The sequence below is a fragment of the Saimiri boliviensis genome, chromosome 2 (genome assembly GCF_048565385.1).
Source record: "Saimiri boliviensis isolate mSaiBol1 chromosome 2, mSaiBol1.pri, whole genome shotgun sequence".
Classification (NCBI taxonomy): Eukaryota; Metazoa; Chordata; class Mammalia; order Primates; family Cebidae; genus Saimiri; species Saimiri boliviensis.
In genome coordinates, this window is record NC_133450.1 from 168,181,943 (window position 1) to 168,200,647 (window position 18,705).

At 39.2% G+C, this 18,705-nt stretch overlaps 1 protein-coding gene across 10 annotated transcripts in view; it reads right to left on the reverse strand.

Moving 5' to 3' along the window:
• Positions 1-18,705, reverse strand: part of FREM1 (FRAS1 related extracellular matrix 1) — a 171,709-nt gene that overhangs the window by 89,717 nt on the left and 63,287 nt on the right. For 8 of the 10 annotated variants that reach the window (XM_074394856.1, XM_010338740.3, XM_074394857.1 and 5 more), the window contains 5 exons: positions 9,018-9,214; positions 8,257-8,347; positions 7,407-7,574; positions 3,320-3,528; positions 898-991 (listed from right to left, as the gene is read on the reverse strand). In XM_074394856.1, the coding sequence (XP_074250957.1) occupies positions 898-991; positions 3,320-3,528; positions 7,407-7,574; positions 8,257-8,347; positions 9,018-9,214 (759 nt within the window). Of the gene's footprint in view, positions 1-897; positions 992-3,319; positions 3,529-7,406; positions 7,575-8,256; positions 8,348-9,017; positions 9,215-12,232; positions 15,236-17,009; positions 18,295-18,705 lie in introns of those variants that run through there. The other 2 variants (XM_074394859.1, XM_074394858.1) reach the window with 2 other exon arrangements.

Here is an 18,705-nt window from a genome sequence, read left to right on the forward strand (position 1 = left end):
TGATCGGCCTACCTCGGCCTCCCAGCATGCTGGGATTACAGGTGTCAGCCTCCACACCTGGTCTGCACTCAAATTTTATGTGCAGATTTTTCTTCATTTGTCAAAAGGGGGAAATATTATCTCAAACACTCATGCTAGGATTATACGGTACAGGAACTCACAAAGAGGCATTATACACACACACATATACATGGCTTTTTCTGTAAACAGAGAAACCCCAATGATACTAGTCTAACCTGCACTACTGTAAAATAAATATTTCTGAGTTTTATAGTTCAAAGATATTAGAATAATTTATACATAGAATCAGTTACTTTTTACATCAAATATCTATGTTTGACATCAGAGTAATTCTGTCTTTAAATAGATTGGAGACAGAGAATACTACAGTTGGCCATTTCACCATTATAACTTTGGTCTCTATTGCCAGGCCTGAGACATACAAGGATGGAAGCAGGTAACTTCTCACTTTAGAGGCTGTGGGTTTCAAGTTCTGTCAAGACCTGAGAGATTTCCAGCCAGATGCTCTATTTCTATATGACTGCTATGATTTTAATGTGTCCCCAAAAAAGCATGCACTGGAAAATTGCAACAGTGTTGGGAGGTGGGAGGTTTACAGGTCACAAGGACTCCACCCTCATGAGTGGATTAATGCTGATCATAAAAGGTTGGGAGTTCAGTCTCTGGCTCCCTCTTGATCTTTTTTTGCCCTTCCATCATAGGGTGATGCAGCAAGAAGGCCCTCACTGGATGCAGCCACCCAATCTTAGACTTCCCAGCCTCCAGAGTCATGAGCCAAATACATTTCTGTTTATTATAAATCACGCAGTCTGTGGTATTGTGTTATTGCAGCACACAACAGACAGACAATAACCCAGGGAGGAAACTTTCGCCTACCTCAACATGTAGAACAAATACTGCTGAATTTGTGCCATCGGTGACCTCAAAGAGTATGTCATCCTGAAGAACCTCAGATCCATCATGTTGATACCTGTGGGAATAATATTTGTCACTAATCTCTTAGGAACAGTGTGAGAGTCAATTGGGACGCATGACACATGACCTCTTCCAAAGATCTGGCCATGTGTTCACTAAATAAATAAATAAATAAAAACAACAAAAACGACAACAAAACCAGCATAATCCTGAAGTCACATATTTAACTACTCATATATCCTTGAATGCAAAATTGCTCCACCCTGGAAAAAATGTGTTATATGCATTTCTAATGTGTCCTCAGAGTAAAAAGCAGCCCTTCAATTGCCACTGTGACAACAGGAACCATTTGTTATAGGTCTGTCTACTTGCAGAATACATTGACTAGGACCAGGGGACCCTCAGGCTGAGCATTTGATGAAAAGTGGTACACTGTGGATTTGATTTTTTTTTAATCTCCTTTTCTACTTCTAAGGCTAATCTACTCAGCTATTCTCTAAAACCTTGATCAATGAGTTATGTGTTGCCTCTGACTGTCATTCTTCCTCTTCCACTGACTAGCTATCTTCCTCTCAATCTATACAGATTCTTAAATCTCTCCCAGACCTAAAAAATACCTTTCCTTTGTCTAGCCTTGGCCCTATCTTCCATTAATTCTCAGCCATGTTTCTTGAAGGCATTGTCTAATTCTAGGCTCTCCACATGTTCTCCAGCCCATTGCAGTGATGCTTGGAAAGTTCTAAAGAGCTGCTGAAGTGAATTAAGCTAAATTTTAAACTTAAGTCCTAGGAATGGAAAATAAAAGTTGTGTTAAAAATAATATATTAACCATATATAATCTTTAACTATTGGGAAAATATCAGAGCTGAAAGATACTTTACTGAGGACTAGTTTCACCCATAGGCTGGGTACAAACTCAGATTGGGGATTCTCTTCCTATGACAGGTAAGTCCCACATCCTCCCCACCCTCCACGTTTCTCCCATGCACTACCCACTATGTTTTATTTTGCCATGCTCCCTGCAATTCTTATCAAAAGTATATTGGTGAGTGATAATGCGCTAATTCTGTTTCAGTATGCTAAAATCCCTAAAAGGATGAAATGGTCCTAAGAGTACACATCCAAAGCATGACTGGAGTCAAGCAGATATTCTTTCAAAACCTGACCCCTCCATATACTAGCTGAACGAACTTGGGCAAATTCCTCAACCACTTTGTACTTAGTCCTTCAATTAAAATATAAGAATGGATACCCTGTCAGACTTAATTATTATGAAGATTAAATTTAAAAAAAAAACATAATTGCAAGCTCTAACAGTATTCTTGAACAGATATTTCTAGCAAATATTGGTACTATTTTTTCTATCCATCATTCACTCCTTAGTAAGAATTACCTAAACAGAGTACTCTGACAGCTGAGAGTTGAAATCTAAAAAAAAAAAAAAAAAGTTTTTTAAAACAAGAATAGGAGTGTGAGTGAAAAGATCAAGATATCGTGGACTGTAAATCAATGATGGAACTAAAAACTGTCAGGATCAAACTGGTCTTCTTATGCACAAACCTTAATTTCTGGCCAACTTTCTGGTCAAATGCAGAACTAAGCATTTGAAGTATAATATCTCCTATCATACTTTATCTAAAGGGCCAGTGCTCCCATTTATAGCTTAAATCTACAAGTGAGAAGTTAGTGTGTGGGTCTACCTGACCATTGCTTTTGAATAGTTTGCACTGTTTTCCAGAGAAGTTTCACTCAATTTTGTAGAAAAGTTGCTTAAAGAACTGCAGTAAGTAGAGGAAATGAAAGACCTTAAAAGGTGAGGGCAACTTCTCTAGGACTATGAGGCCAGGGATTGTGCCATCTCTGTTGGAGACTCAGGCATTGCTTTACATCCTACCTACTCAGCTCACCCTGCTTGTTTGCCTGTAGATCCCTACCCTAGTAGAATGGAATAGGATTACATTAAGGACATTGATCAACAGAGTTCTATCCCAGAGTTTCCAGGTCATGAAATTCATTTACCTGGGAGACAAGTTCAGTTATATACATTAGCCTCACAGATTATTTCAGTCTCTCTTTATCTAGTTTGACTATTACTTCTTGTGATACATGCAATTACCGCAAATTTAATATTTACGGCAATTAAATTTTGCCGTTCAAATGTACATAAAACTATCTCCACTGGTATAGCAAGCCAGATGAAAAGAAAATGTCTGGAGAGAAAGGCAAAAATTGATCATTTGTAATTTTCAACTGACTCGTTGAGTGTGTTAAGTGACATGTTGGTATCCCTGAAGGAATTGGACAAAATTCTTTCTCTTACTCTGAACTGATCTAAATAAGGAAGCAAAATATTTAAATTTAAAAAGCCATGAAATGTTCTAACCTAACTTTTAAGGTATGGAGATCGTCCCAAGAAAATGTGCCTCCTGCATTTAGAGGAAATCCATTCAGCTCCACCCTTCCGTGCAGAGGCAGTCTCTGCAGGGAGAGGTCAATATTGTTCAGCTTGGTATCTGCATCAGAAACCAGAATGTGCTCTGTGCTGATGACACATTGACCTCCCTCAGTCACTTTCAGAGGGTTGGTGAATACCTAGAAAGAAAGGAAGGAAACATTCAAAGCCTTGTTTCATGAGGGACCCCTGAAGACGCAGTTCATTACATCACTAAAATACTTTCAGTATTCCTTACTCCATCATCTACGTTAGGTATTTCTCCTAATGCTATCCCTCCCCTATGCAGCAAACCACCATAGCACATGTATACCCATGTAACAAACCTGCACATTCTGCACATGTAACCCAGAACTTAAAGTAAGAACAAAAAACCAAATTTCCAGTATTATCTTCACATGCCAACTAATTTTTCAACAATGTGGTTAAAGGAAAGTTCATGGCTAGACATTTTGACTGAAATTTTTTTTTTTACTATTTCTAATTCTAAGCATTAATATGTTACAAAGAAGCAAGGCAGATCTATAAGCCTGAAAGTATCTGCTTTTCATTTCATAGCCTGTATAGTGGAATGAGCAACGATTACTACCCGTGCTACTAAACTGAGAAAATAATAATTTTCATCCTCATGTCCATTCCCAACACTGTTCTATACACATACAGCTTAGTCTAAAAAATAAACAAAATCTATGTCAAATTCTCCTGAAGAAAAGGTCTCATCTACTTTTCATCCTAAAAATTCTTAAAGTCTTGGGAAATGGATTGGAGCTTTAAAGCTTCAGTCATAGTGAATATTTTAGAAATGAAAATAATGCAGCCAAATTGAAGATTCCAGACGAAATGGATTTATTCAAACATTAGTCTTAAATATTAGCACCACAAAGATAATTTGCTGTAACAGAAAAATAGTCACTGCTCAACTGACTAATAATTCATTTGTAAGTAAAAAGCAAGTTGAATGGCTTGGGATAGTTTATCATCCCTTTGGGAGGGGGGCAAGAAGTGTTCTATGGTCAAATAAGTCTTGAAAAAAGTTACATACATTACCCTCACCATAGAGGTTTATAAGGAACATAAACATATCCAAGGCTCTGAGATCCTGCAGGAGGAAAATCTGCTAATTTTGTTTAACCTATCATTTCCCCAACGCTTATATAACTATGTGGAAGTGAAAGCAAGCAGATACAGTGGGTGACCAAATCACCAGCTCTGAAGGCCCTTCCCAGTGGTCTAGGGTAAGTGCTCTGCCCATGGGAAGATGCAGCAGTTCTCTTAGGAAGCACCTACTCTTTTCAGAGCGGCTGCTGCTTCCAGAAGGGAGGATGATCCCTGAATAAAGAGCTGGTACAGGAGGATGACAACATACTGGCAGAGGAAAGGGAAGGAAGCAAGTGAAGCTGCAGCCCCCACTCAAGAGCTGGTTCTGTCCTTCTGCACACCAGGGCACAGTGTTGGTAGCAACTCCAGGCCACAGCCACCTGGGGCATTCATGGTGCTAAAAGCCCAGCCCCTTGGGTCATGGAAATTATGAGACCTACAGTTCAGAGACTGCTACCTGCTCTTATTTAATCAACTACATCCTACCTACCTTACTTTACATCCTACCTACTCAGCTCACCCTGCTTGTTTGCCTGTAGATCCCTGCCCTAGTAGATCTACAGGCAAACTATTATTCTATTATTTAATCAACTACCACCACAAAAACAAACAACAACAACAACAAAAAACCCAATAGAAACAACAGACTTCTCTCCCTACAGCTATCCCCACCCTGCCCCCTCCCAAGTCTTACTTTCACTTTGCTAAACCTACATTATCACTGTTTGTAGGCAAAACAGAGGGAGCTCTTACTCAGAGTAGTGTTGTCTTTGAATGAAGGTCCATGCTTGCCAACCTCATTTTTCTGAGCTGTATTGAATTCATTTCAATATGGAATCTTTAATTTCCAGTGTTTCAAGGAATATACTTTGCTATATTCGATGATTTTTTAAGTATATGTTTTACAGCAACTTTCAAAAAAAAAAATGCATAAGGCTAATTTCTTCCCACTCATTAGTCATTAGCTTTTTAGTTCTTGCCCAAATCCAGAGTGGTCTGAATAAAATCTAATCAAGCTAACTCCATAGGCATTCTAAACAATTTCATCACTCGGAATATGATAGGGTTCCTGATAGGAAAGGTATCAAAGAATGCAGTTAGTTTAAATTCCTGTGTGTGAGCCCTTTGGCAGGTCTTCTACCAAAGGTGGCAAGTCCATAGGTGTGGAAGGTCAGGCCAGTGACAGAAACAAGTGTGGTGAGTTGGGTGGGGGTTTGGTGGGCTAGAGAGCATGCCCTATGCAACAGCTGCTGTCGGGTGTGCGGGTTCAATTCTATTAGAGCTGCTAGAATCTCAAACTAAGAAGCAGCCTTAATAGAAAATCTTCTGGCAGCCGGGCGCGGTGGCTCAAGCCTGTAATCCCAGCACTTTGGGAGGCCGAGGCAGGTGGATCATGAGGTCAAGAGATTGAGACCATCCTGGTCAACACGGTGAAACCCCGTCTCTACTAAAAATACAAAACATTAGCTGGGCATGGTAGTGTGTGCCTGTAATCCCAGCTACTTAGGAGGCTGAGGCAGGAGAATTGCCTGAACCCAGGAGGCGGAGGTTGCGGTGAGCTGAGATCGCGCCATTGCACTCCGGTCTGGGTAACAAGAGCGAAATTCCGTCTCAAAAAAAAAAAGAAAGAAAATCTTCTGGCCTTTAAATGTTGGCAATTCATTATTTTAATATATTGTTTAGATCTATTGATGTGGTTTGGTTGTGTCCCCACCCAAATCTCACCTTGAATTATAATAATCCCCACATCTGAAGGGCAGGTCCAGGTGGAGATAACTGAATCATGGGGCAGTTTTCCCCATGTTGTTCTCATGGTAGTGAATGTCTCACAAGATCTGACGGTTTTATAAATGGGAGTTCCTTGCACAAACTCTCTTGCCTGCCACTATGTGAGACGTGACTTTCCTCCTCATCCACCTTCTGCCATGGTTGTGAGGCCTCCCCAGCCGTGTGAAATTGTGAATCTATTAAACTTCTTTCCTTTGTAAATTACCAAGTCTCAGGTATGTCTTTATTAGCAGTGTGAGAACAGACTAATACTCCCATCAAAACTTCTGCAAGTTGGGCAATCTTTTTAGGCCCTCAAGGTAAGACCTCTGCCCCACAACCTTGGGCAGGTATAGAGATGATGAGATGTGACCAGGAAAGAAAACACCAATGCAGGCTATAGTCCAGGTAGGCACCTGGAAAGGTACCTCTTTCCTTAAGGATGAGGCACGAGTAGGCTTGCGTCCTTTCTGGTTCATAATGAATGGGTAATGCTATTTTGTCCTCCTGCTTTTAAGGGAAATAACAAGAACAACAATGACTATGCTAATTACGTCTAGCACTCTGAAGGTGGGTAGGGGAACTGAGTAGGTATGGGACAAACTCTCAGTGTAAATCACAGTTCCACAAATAAAATACACAAGGTAGCAATGCCTTTGTAGTTCGGTTTTAATGAAAGACTCAAGTCCCTTAAGATTTTGATAAACATGGGGCAGTGAGACAAAGTACAACAGAAGGGTCCATCTTAATTCATTTTGGAAAATTAAAGAGCTTATTTTGATTACAGAGCAGCAGAGTCGGGCTGCAGTGAGGGTAAATAAGCCCTTCCAGTTGCTAAGTGACCCATAATTTAATCCCCTCCCCCGATCAACATGTGAAACTTAGCAGAAAGAAGAAGTGAAAAAGAATTTGATAAAGCTTTGAAAATAATGTTAAATTTAGTAACTGGAAAATCTCACCTTTTACATAGACAGTCCCATGGGAAGTAAAAAATCTCTTCCTCCTGCTTTTTTTTTCTTTTTTTACCATACTGTAGCTGGAAATTTCTTTTGTAAGTTAAAAAAACTAGCCTAAATGAAAGTTACCATTTCCAGTAAGTCTTCAAGACTTTCTTTCCCTCCTTTTCATCCTCCACACAGAACATTGTACATACCTCAGGAACTTGATTGTCCACTGGGAGGACTGTAATGTTAAAGCAGATCCCATGCAAAGTGCCGCCATGTTGGTTACTGATGGAAAATGTGAACTGGATATCTCTGCAGTGGGGGCCAATGTCTTGCATAGGGGGCATGTAGGCCACTTTCATATAGTTTACAGCATGCTGCAAAGTAAATTGAGATGGACATGTGGGTGTTGATTTGCAAGGATAAAAAGCTTTTATAGGTCAAAAAGAATCATCATGTTAATTGATACTGGAAAATGTAAATGCCACCATCACGACTTTGAAGATTACCAAAAGCTCTATCTTTATTTACTTCAATGGCAAAAACGGCAATAACTTTGGCACCAACCTAATAGAAGCAAGGAAGAATTATCCTACAGAGTTTCAGAAGGAGCATGAACACCTTGATTTAAGACTTCTAGCCTCCAGGACTACAAGAAAATAAAGCTCATACTTCTTTATGTCCTGGTGGTTTATTTTAAATTACCCAGTTCATGGTATATTATTGTTGGCCCTTGAAAACTAATACAGTAAGATATTGGATAAATTGAATTTTGTGGAATAAATACGTATACACTTAGAGTCCTGCTGATGGCAAAACAATACAAGGGTCTGTTTTGTAAAATTACTGAAAAGATTATGAAACCATATTTAACTTGATCAAGTACTTTGAAATAGATGCCACATTCTTAATGGAAACATACAAGCATGAAGTATAAAGACATCAAGACTTTGTGGCAGATACCAAAGGCCAACATTCTCGGGCACAATACTAGGCATGCCATACCTTCTAATAGCACATTTACATCACGTTTGTCAGCATTTTAGCATATCCTCATACCTGAGTGAATGACCTCAGCTCCAGGGCCGTAGGATTTTTGACTACCTTTGGTATGCTGTCCACCATGAATAATTTCCCAGCATCCAAGTGTCTAAAATGAAATACAGAAGAACACATCAGCTCTTTTTTAGATAAGAAAAATGAAATCCAATAGCCCACAATCAAAAACTGAAAGACCTCATTGTGAGAAGAAACCAGGTGCTCTATCTTTATATTTTCTCTTTATGGGGATTCTAGCATTAGGTCCAGAGTCATCAGTGTCATCCTTGTCATGACTGCAAAAGGAATGTAGACAGTTTTTTGCTTGGCATCATGAACGGGAATTGTTACACTCATGTTAAAAATGCTCTCTTGCTATCATGCATATGATACCAGCCTAAGGTATATTCATGCCACTTTTCTGGATTGAAATCATAGAATGTAACCATTTTATGGCAGTAATTCACAAAATTAATGTTAGGAAGATCTCAATAAATTGTACTAAAAAGAAAAATAACCATTGTCTTTCAAAAAGGGGATTAAAGACTGTTTTAAGCCTACCAATGCTGAAGACACTAAAAGCTGCAGATCACTTACCAACTAATACAGCTTTCAAAGGGAGACAGGAGGTAAGTTTGAGAGAAAAGTAAATGCCTAAATGAGTATTACTTCATGTCTGACCAATGGAGCAAGTGAACCACAGTACTATGTATTGCCATATATTGACACTTTCAACTTTTTAATCCTAGAACTAGTAGCCCAAATGCTGACTTTTCAGATACCTGTGGCTGAAGGAGAAAAATGGAGGAGTAGTTATTGTGTAGACCAGCTCCCTGTCATATGATTCCGTATCTATAAAATGTAGATGTTTCTTAGTTATATAGGCCACCTCAGTTTCCTTGACAACCAAATGCCGAGAAACTCCAGGAGCCTCCTTTGGAAGCTGGTCATCCACTGGAGTGATATGGATTGTTGCCACCTGGAATAAAAATATCTGTACCATTAATTTGAAATACCAAAAAAAAAAAAAAAAAAACCAACAAAGAGAATGTCCCACAATCACCTAGTCACATTTAAGATAGTTTCAAAAGCTGTCATTTATAATATACTTCTGTCATATGATTCAGGAGCTATTGAGAGTGTGAGCCAAAAAATGGAAATTCTTTATTCATTTAATATTATATTTTAAGAGTATAATTATCACAGGCCAGGTGTGGGGGTTCATGCCTGTAATTCCAGCACTTTGGGAGGCCGAGGCCGGTGGATCACTTGAGGTCAGGAGTTCAAGACCAGCCTGGCCAACATGGCAAAACCCTGTCTCTACTAAAAATACAAAAATTAGTCGGGTGTGGTGGTGGGTGTCTGTAATGCCAGCTACTCAGGAGACTGAGGCAGGAGAACTGCTTGAATCCTGGAGGAGGAGATTGCAGTGAGCCAAGATCATACCATTGCATTCCAACCTGAGCGACAGAACAAGACTCCGACACACACACGCAAAAAAAGAATATATAATTATTACAATTATAGTGAATCTAGTCATGAGTGCTACAGAATGGGAGTATAAAACACAAAATATGTTCCTGGTTTTATTTTTACATCTCTCTTCTACCAACAACCTGTGCTTTCTTTGATAATTCCTATACTCAGTCATCAATCTTAGAAACCTTGAGACAAATTTCGGTTCTTCCTTTTCCACCCATATATAACACATCACCAAGCCCCAGAGTTTCTACTTATAAAATTTCCTATGCAGTGACCATACTCCACATCCCACGCCCAAGTGTCATTCCCATTGCTACCGGCCTATCTTTCATAATTTCATCCTTAAATTATTGCATCCTTCCTGTTAGCCCTAACTCTGAGAGCTAATCTAGATTTTTCATACCTCCAGTGTTATCTTTTAACAAGTACAAATCAAATAAGTTAATTCACTTCTTCAAAAATCTTAAACAACTGGGACTACAGGCACCCACCATCATAACAGGCTAATTTTTGTATTTTTAGTAGAGACGAGGTTTCATCATGTTTGCCAGGCTGGTCTTGAACTCCTGACTTCAAGTTTGCCCTCCTCAGCCTCCCAAAGTACTAGGATTACAAGCATAAGCCACAGCACCTGGTCGCCTTTCAACATCTTTTGCTGCCTTTCAACATTAATCCAACACTAATTGCACACAATGCACTGACCATATACTGGTCCTTGACCACGCTTCCACGGATCATGTTGCATCTTCAATCTAGAATGCTTTTCTCCTGCTTTCTCCAGCAATTGGAGTCTTTCCTACCCTTAAATGCTATTCTTAGATCTTTCTCCAGTTTTTCAGTTGGAATTAATTGTTTCTGAATTTTACTTATCCCTTGCTATGGTTTGAATGTTTGTGTTTCTGCTCGAATTTATGTTGAAACTTAATCTCCATTACAAGAAGTAGTAAGAAACAGGGCTGTTAGTGGTGATTGGATCACGAGGTTGAATTCGTGAGCCTCTAATCACTCTCATGAATGAACTAGTGCCTTATAAAAAGGCTTGAGGAAATGAATTCGTCTTCCATTCCTTTTGCTGTGTGAGGACACAGCATTTGTTTCCTCTGGAGGATACATCAACAAGGCACCATCTTGAAAGCAGAGAGCAGCCCTCACCAGACACAAAACATGCTGGCAACTTGGTCTTGAAATTCCTGGCTGCAGAACTGTGAGAAATAAATTTCTATTATTTATACATTGCCCAGTCTCAGGTATTTTACCATTGCAGCACAAATGGACTAAGACAGAGATAGCTACTGAAATACCTGAAAATGTGGAACTGGTTTTAGAACTGGGTAATGGGTACAGACTGGAAGAATTCGGAGGAGCAGGCTAGAAAAAGCCTATATTGCTGTGAATAGACCATAAAGGGCAATTCTAGTGAGGGCTCAGAAGAGGTGTGCTATAGACAGAGCCTCAGTCTTCTTAGACATTACGTAAGTGGTCATACATTGGTAGACATACAAACAGTAAAGGCCCTTCTGATGAGGTCTTAGATGGAAATGAGGAACATCTCATTGTAAACTTGAAGAAAGATCTTCTTGTTATAAAGTGACAACTTGGCTGAATTGTGCCTGTGTTCTAATGCTTTTAGGTAAGGCAGAACTGAGCAGGAATGAGCTGGGATATGTGGTAGAAGAAATAACTCAGCAAAGTGTTGAGCATGTTGCATGGTTTTTCTTGACTTCTTATAGTAAACTACTAGAAGAAAGAAATGAACTAAACCCAGAATTTATCATCAAAGGGGAATCAGAACTTAAAGATTTGAAAAATTCTCAGCCTGGCCATATATAGAATAAAAAAGCATGTTTAGGAGAGACCGCAAAAGGTGTGGCCAAGTGCCTATTTGACAAAGAGATTAGTATGAATAGAAAGGAACCAGTTGCCATTTAAAGACAATGGAAAAATGATGCTGAAGGTATTTTAGACATCTATCAGGCTATCATTCCCATCACAGGTTCAGAATGCCAGGGCCTTCAGGGCAGAATGGTTTCAAGGGAAGGACCTGTGGGCTCTCTGCCCAGCACTGCTTCAAGTCTCTGCTCCCTGCATTCTGACGCAATCCCCCTTGGCCATCCCAGCTGTGGCTTAAGCAGGCCCAGGAACTGATTGAGCCACCAATCTAGAGGACAGAAGCGGTAGTCCTTGGCACAAATACGAACTCTACAGGTGTACAGAGGGCAAGAGCTGTGAAAGCACAGCTACTTCCACCTAGATTTCAAGAGATGCCACAGAGGGCCTCGGGCCTCAGGCAGAGAGTTGCCTCAGGGGCAGGGCTGCTGCAGACAGTCTCAACTAGGGCGATGCCCAGCAGATCCATAGGGTCAGGGCCACCCCAGAGACCACCAATGTGCAATCTGGGAAAGCCTCAGGCACCTGATGCCAACTCTGACAGCTGTTGCATGGGCTGTACCCAGAAAAGCCACAAAAGTGGAACTGCCTGGGGCCTCAGGGGCCCAACCCTAGCCCCCCCAGCACGTCCAGAAGGCAGGACATGGCGTCAAGTAGATTACTCATAAGCCTCAAGACTTAATGTTGTTTGCCCTTTCTTCTTTCCTATTTCTTCCTTTTGGAAGAGGAATGTCTATCCGATCTATACCTGTCCATCATTGCATTTTAGAAGCATATAACTTGTTTGATTTTATATGCTCACAGCTGGAGGGGAAATTTGTTTCAGGATGAATTGTACCTGAAGTCTCATCCATACTTGATTTAGTATATAAATATGTACTAAATGAGATTTTAGGCTTTATTTATTTATTTTGCACAGATGCTGAAATAAGTTAAAACTTTGGGGGCTGTTGAGATGGAATTAGTGCATTTTGTATGTAAGAAGAACATAAACTGGAGGGACAGGGTAGAATGTTATGGCTTATTTGTGTATAAATTTATTTATGGAAATAAATTTCTATTATTTCTGAATTACCCAGTTATTTATCCTGTTACAGCAGATTTAACAAACTTAGGCATCCCTCAACTAGCATATTTATTCCATTATTTTGTATTAGTAATTAGTTTACAAGTGAGTCTCTCTCCCAGACTGAAAGTTCCAGGAGACCAGCATTACAATATGGTGTAAACCACATGGAATTTGACAGTACAGTTACACTCCTGAGCATACCACTTACTAGCAGCTATTTGACCCTGAACAAGTTACTTAACCTTTTAGTGTCAATTTTCTTATTAGTAAGTTAAGCATAATACTAACAATCTCACAGAGTTGTTATAAGCCAAAATAGGCAGCTTTGCAAGCAGAAAAGAATTTTGAAGATAAGCAAAATGTCTCCTATAGTAGGCCAAAAGGGAACAGGAAAAATAGGGAAGGCAAAGAAAGGTTCTCTTCTTCTCAGTCAACTGAGTTATTTTTCTCCATTTTTCTTCTTACCACTCTTACTGCATGCATGAAAGGCTCTAAGATAACTTCTGGTAGCATGGGACTCCTTGAGAAAACCAGATGAGGTGCTACAGATCCCGTTGCAGGGAAAAAAAAAATCTCTGTTTTCCTCATAAAACCCCAGGAATTAAAAGGAAATGATCCCTCTCAAAATCAAAGGCTCTGTTCTGTTCTGCATTGTGTCATCTGACGATTTTGAGTTTTGGGGGTATCAAAAACTACTTCACATTATGAGAGAGATTTGGTGAGTAATAACTAGGTAGAAAATACAGGTAAGGCACGGCTAATAGTAGTTGTAAATCAGAAAAGCATGTTCTTAGCCACCTGGAAAATAAGGAAACATCCCCACTCACCACTGGGAGATGAGACTCCCATCAGGGATGAGCTGATTACAAAATAAGCCAATTGGCTTTGGGTTGCCTTGCGATGAAATGCATGGTAGAAGCACTACACCATCGTCTCCCGTAGTATCTATATGGTTTTTTCATATTTAAGCATTGACATAAAAGCACAGCAAGGAGGTCTGAAGACACTAATCTGCCTTTTAGTAAAAGGGTTAAAAAAGGTTTGCAAAGATTTCACCTCATGGTCAAATTGGTTAAGACAAAATGGAATAATCTATAAGGTTTCATTTAAACAAATAAACTAATGCAAGGGTAAAATTTAGCTGTAAACAGAATTTTCATGTCATAGTAAAGGCTAATAAAAAGTTTTTGCCTTTTGAGTCATCATTTTGGCAAAATAATTTATGGCAATCTGGAAATTATCCTTCCTGATTCCTGGCTTTTTTTATGGTTCAGAGGGCCCCTGAAACATTCAGAAAAGAGGTAAGCAGTATTACTTGACATATTTAGTCACATGAGTTTGCCAAAATGATGTCCAATCTTAAGTTATATTTCAGTGAATACTAATATATGTTCAAAAATTATATGGCATTTCTAAATTTCTAATGCCTAAGTAAATACTATCAACCATAATTAGGGGTAAAGTTATTGTAAACCAGGAAAATAAACTTCTTTGCCAGTCATGTTTTTAAATGTAACTGTCCTGGAAATGTTGACATTCGTAGACTATTGTTGTCTTGCTTTGTTCCTTCTCAAGAGACAGTTTATAATCAAGCTATATTAAGGACTTTAACAGGTGTTTTCAAATGCAGGCTTTTCATAGCTTTTAATATTGTAACATTGGAACAGAGAAAGAATGTATGGGACTCTTTAAAAAACTGACCTGTTCACAAATAACAAGCAAACCAAACTTTAAGTGGACTGCACTCAGAAAGTTAAAGCAAACTTTTTGACTTTTGTTTGGAATACTGCTAATCCTTGTTTTGTTTTTCAGAGTTAAGTAAACTTAAACTATTTACAGCCTTTAAAAATTCAGTAAGGTATATTCCTGTAAACAAAATTTGGAGCATATTCATTTTCCTCCACCTGGTTCCCGTAGAATTTGGAGACTCTTATGGCAATGTAATTTTTTGCATCCATGCAATAAGAATCAATTTCTCTTTGTTAACAGGACACAATTGGAAAACTGATTATTTTATCAAGGCTTTGACTGAAAGATGTGTTTCCTTTTAAGTAAATAAGCTTGACATACAGAGCCAAGAAAAGCCTGCTGGGGAGAACTGGCCCCATACCTTGTCTACACAGTACCCGCACAGAGTTTCTAACCTTTAGTCAGTAAAGAATGTCACTTCCTAACAGGTCTGGAAGTTCCAAGGTTATCTTAGGACCTCAAGACAAGAGGAACATCCAACACCCGAGGATACAAACCCGTGGCTGGGTGCCGCTTTAATAGTCTTATCTTAAATTCCTTGTGAAATAGAGCTTCATCAAAGCCAATCCAAAAGGCCTATGTAAAAATAACCATTCTTGATCCATTTTATGCAAATAATCAGGCCAAGTATAAGACTAAAGTTTATTCATAATTAGCTTTTACCAAAAATGAGGACTGAAGAGAAAAATTTTGCTCCAAAGCTTATCATACATTTGTCATCAAATCTTAGTCTCATTACTTGTTTTTAAGTTTTTGCCTACATTTTAGACTAACCTTGCTTATTCCTGTGAATCAAGTGGTGATCTTCTGCAGCTTGGGGGGAAAAAAAGGATGAGTAAGTAAAAATGTGAATCCATATGCTAGTTCTGGGCAATTATCTTGCAAGTTCTGCCAGGTAATCAAAGTGAGTAAGGTTCCCATAACCAGGAATTTTCTTTGTTTGGGAAAATAAAACCAAGGAACTTCATAGATCTCTAAAGGGGAATTCTATATCTTTGCAAGTAAAATTTTAGACGGAAATTATCTACCAAACCACACTTGTGGGAATTGCTGTCCCCACTCTACTATTTGCAACAGGGTTATACACAGTAGCACCTTCTAACTTAAATATTGGACAGAGAGTTTCCATTGCTGTTGTATTTCACTTAATTATCCTTACAACCAGGATAATCGTTACTGACAAAAAGGAAGCATAAAAGTTTTACTATCACTGAGTCTGCTAGGACTTTTTATTGGATTTAGTGATGCACTTTTAAATGAAACATGCTGCTTTTGGATTAACACCTAGTAAAGTAAAGGAAAATCTACCGGTACTTAAAAATCAAATCAAAATTGTTAACAGGCTCAGGGAAAATGCCAGCTTCAGCCCTGGGTGGCCATATCCCTCTTTAATAAATTCCAGTCTTCTTTATGGAATTGGTTAACCCCTTTATTAAATCCTCTCTTGGTTATATGTCTTGTATTGACATTTGGACACTGTATACTCAGTACTATAACTCAAATTGTTTCTTCTCGCCCAGAAGCAATCAAACTCCAAATGGTGCTACAAACTGAACTACACATGGACACGCCATTCTTCCGAGGACCCATAAATCAACCCCAGGAGGAGGCCTAGCTGCTGTTCCCCGTTCAATGATCCTTTTTAGGAGGAAGTAGCCAGAAAGAGTTGTTGCCCAAAACCCCCTAACAGCAGTTAGTGAGGTATCACCACAGGGAGATGTGGTAGGAGTCATCAAGAAAAAGAAATTATTTTAGGCAGAAAGAGAGGAAAAGGGGTCCTTGGGAAGTTTTCATCTTTTAAAGCATCTCTGGAAAAGTTTCTGGTAAAGCCCTGGCTCTTAGAGCCAGGCGAGCAACCTTTGATATACAAATGCAGCCATTAGAGACCGGGTCACCCAACATGGCGATTTGTGCGCCTTCTTGCCCTTGCCTTACATGTTCTGGCAACATAGTCGTCCCCACATATCCCCACAGCAGAACATCACAGCACCCCACATTTACATATTATAAGGTTAGGGTGGGAGGTCCAGCTACCCCCCACCCAAACTCCCCTTCCTCACCCCCATTCCCCTCCCCACCCCCACCCCCATGTAAATGACATGCCTGGTCAAACCAAGTCCCTGAGCTCTACACAAATCAGACACAGCCTCCTCCAGCCTCTGCATATATACCTGGCTGGTCCACCACACGTGGGGACCTCGTCTTTTGGCTTTGGAGCCCCCCCCCCAACTCTGTACAGGGTTGGCTTCTTCCTTCCATCTTCTCCCTTCTTTTTTGCCCCTTCTTGCCTATTAAACTCTCTGCTCCTTAAAACCACACACATACACGCACAAATGTGCCTACCAAGAATTACTACAAGGGTATAAGAAAGCATGCTGTACATTCTTTTTACACAAAGAACACATTGGAGCATAAATTGGCACGGAAAATGGTCTCTTTGAAGGCACAATAACCATTGTTTCCTTATTAAATCCAGTTTTCCAATTAAGTGGAGCCTCACTGATCTACACTATGGCTGGGAGGTCCCACAGAGAATTTCTGAACTTTGTAGATTAGCAAAACACTATAATTGGGTGGGGGGGTGGGGTGGTAAAGTCATGACACGGATTCCAGGAAAATAGAAAAATGACTGCCATTGTGTTTCTTTATTTTGATAACTGGATTTAATTTTTAATTATTGAAATGCTTCATAATGAATAGTAAACATGGTGTAAACTTTTGCAACAGTCATGAAAGATAGAGACAGAGAATTATTGATCACCTACTAAGTACTGGGTACTCACTGTGCTACTAGCTATCTTGTGTGATCCAGATAGCACTTTGCTAATAATAGTCATGGTTATTATTCCCAATGCTCAGAGGTAAAAACCTAAGCCCTAAATGGGGTTAATTCATTTGCCCCAGGGAGCACAGCTTGAAGGTTGGTGAGCTGAAGTTCTAGTCTTTTTCATGTCATAGAAAAAAGCTTAACCATATTTTGTTTTTTTGGTTTTTGTGTTAATTTCAAAAAGAATTATCATCATTTTCAAATTGAGTATTCTGAATACCATTGTTGTGGTCAAAATTCGCATTGCTGATCTGTGCTTCCATCACAACATCAAAATAAATCAAAACCACGGAATCTTCTGATTACAAAAGCAACCATCAGGTAATCATCTTATCTGAACTTCTAGTTGAGTAGCTGAAAGTTACGAATTTTGTTGAATATTTTAAATCTATTTTTATTTGTAGAATATAACTAGATACTTGTCCAAATTGAGGATGTAAACATCAAATAGACCAGGTAATCATTTGAGTTCCTTAAAAATTAGAGTTTCACTAATAATATCAGTTTTAAATATAAAAATGCTTGCCAGCGCGCACACACACACACACACACACACACACACAAATACTTCTTTTATTGGCATTCACACATTTATTTCTCTGAAACTCTGAAGACTAAATCTTTACACTTATTACCTCCCCATCTCATTCCCTCCCTAGTCCCTACCAAATGTTTGGGTGTTCTTATTTCCTCCTAGTTTCAGTAAAAGTTGAAAGAACCAACATTCATTTTGTGATCAATAAGCATTTCATGAGTGTCTATACTGAATCAGATACCTGGGTCTAGAAACATCGAGATGAATAATTCAGGGTCCCTGCTATCAAGGAGATAAGAGTTGATCCAGTAAAAGAAATAGTGGTTTCACTTTATAGAAAGTTTGAGAAGAAAGATATGTATAAACAGATGCCAGAACACATAAAAGACCAAGCTGATCCAGCCAGATGGTTTGTGGAATGGGGTCGTCAGAGGATTCTTAGAACAGGTGATGTTAGAGCTGAGAGCAAGTGCATCGTCTGAAGAGAAACCAAGCCAAAGCTACCACCAACTAGAAGAGAGAGAATGGGGAAAAAAAACAGATGCTAGATTAATTTCACTAGACTACTGCTACTCTATCAATGAGTTTTAATTTATCACAACTATAAGGATTTGGTTAATCACCTCTATTTGTAAAAGGCCATAGGAGGGGTTCTGAGGATGATCTAGACCAGAAAAAAATGAAGGTTGAAGCTGAAGTGAAGGCAGTGAGGTGGAGAGGTAAAGATAGATCCAAAAAACTCATCAAGCAGATTTAGTAAACCTACTGACTGACTGGCTGTGCAGATATTAGAGAACAGTATCAGAGACGACTTCAGCAATTCCAGCTACAGTCATTTTGTACAAGTTTGTAGGAACACGTGCTAAATGTATTTTGGTCATAATAAATTTAAAATGCTGATGAGACATACATGTGAAGATG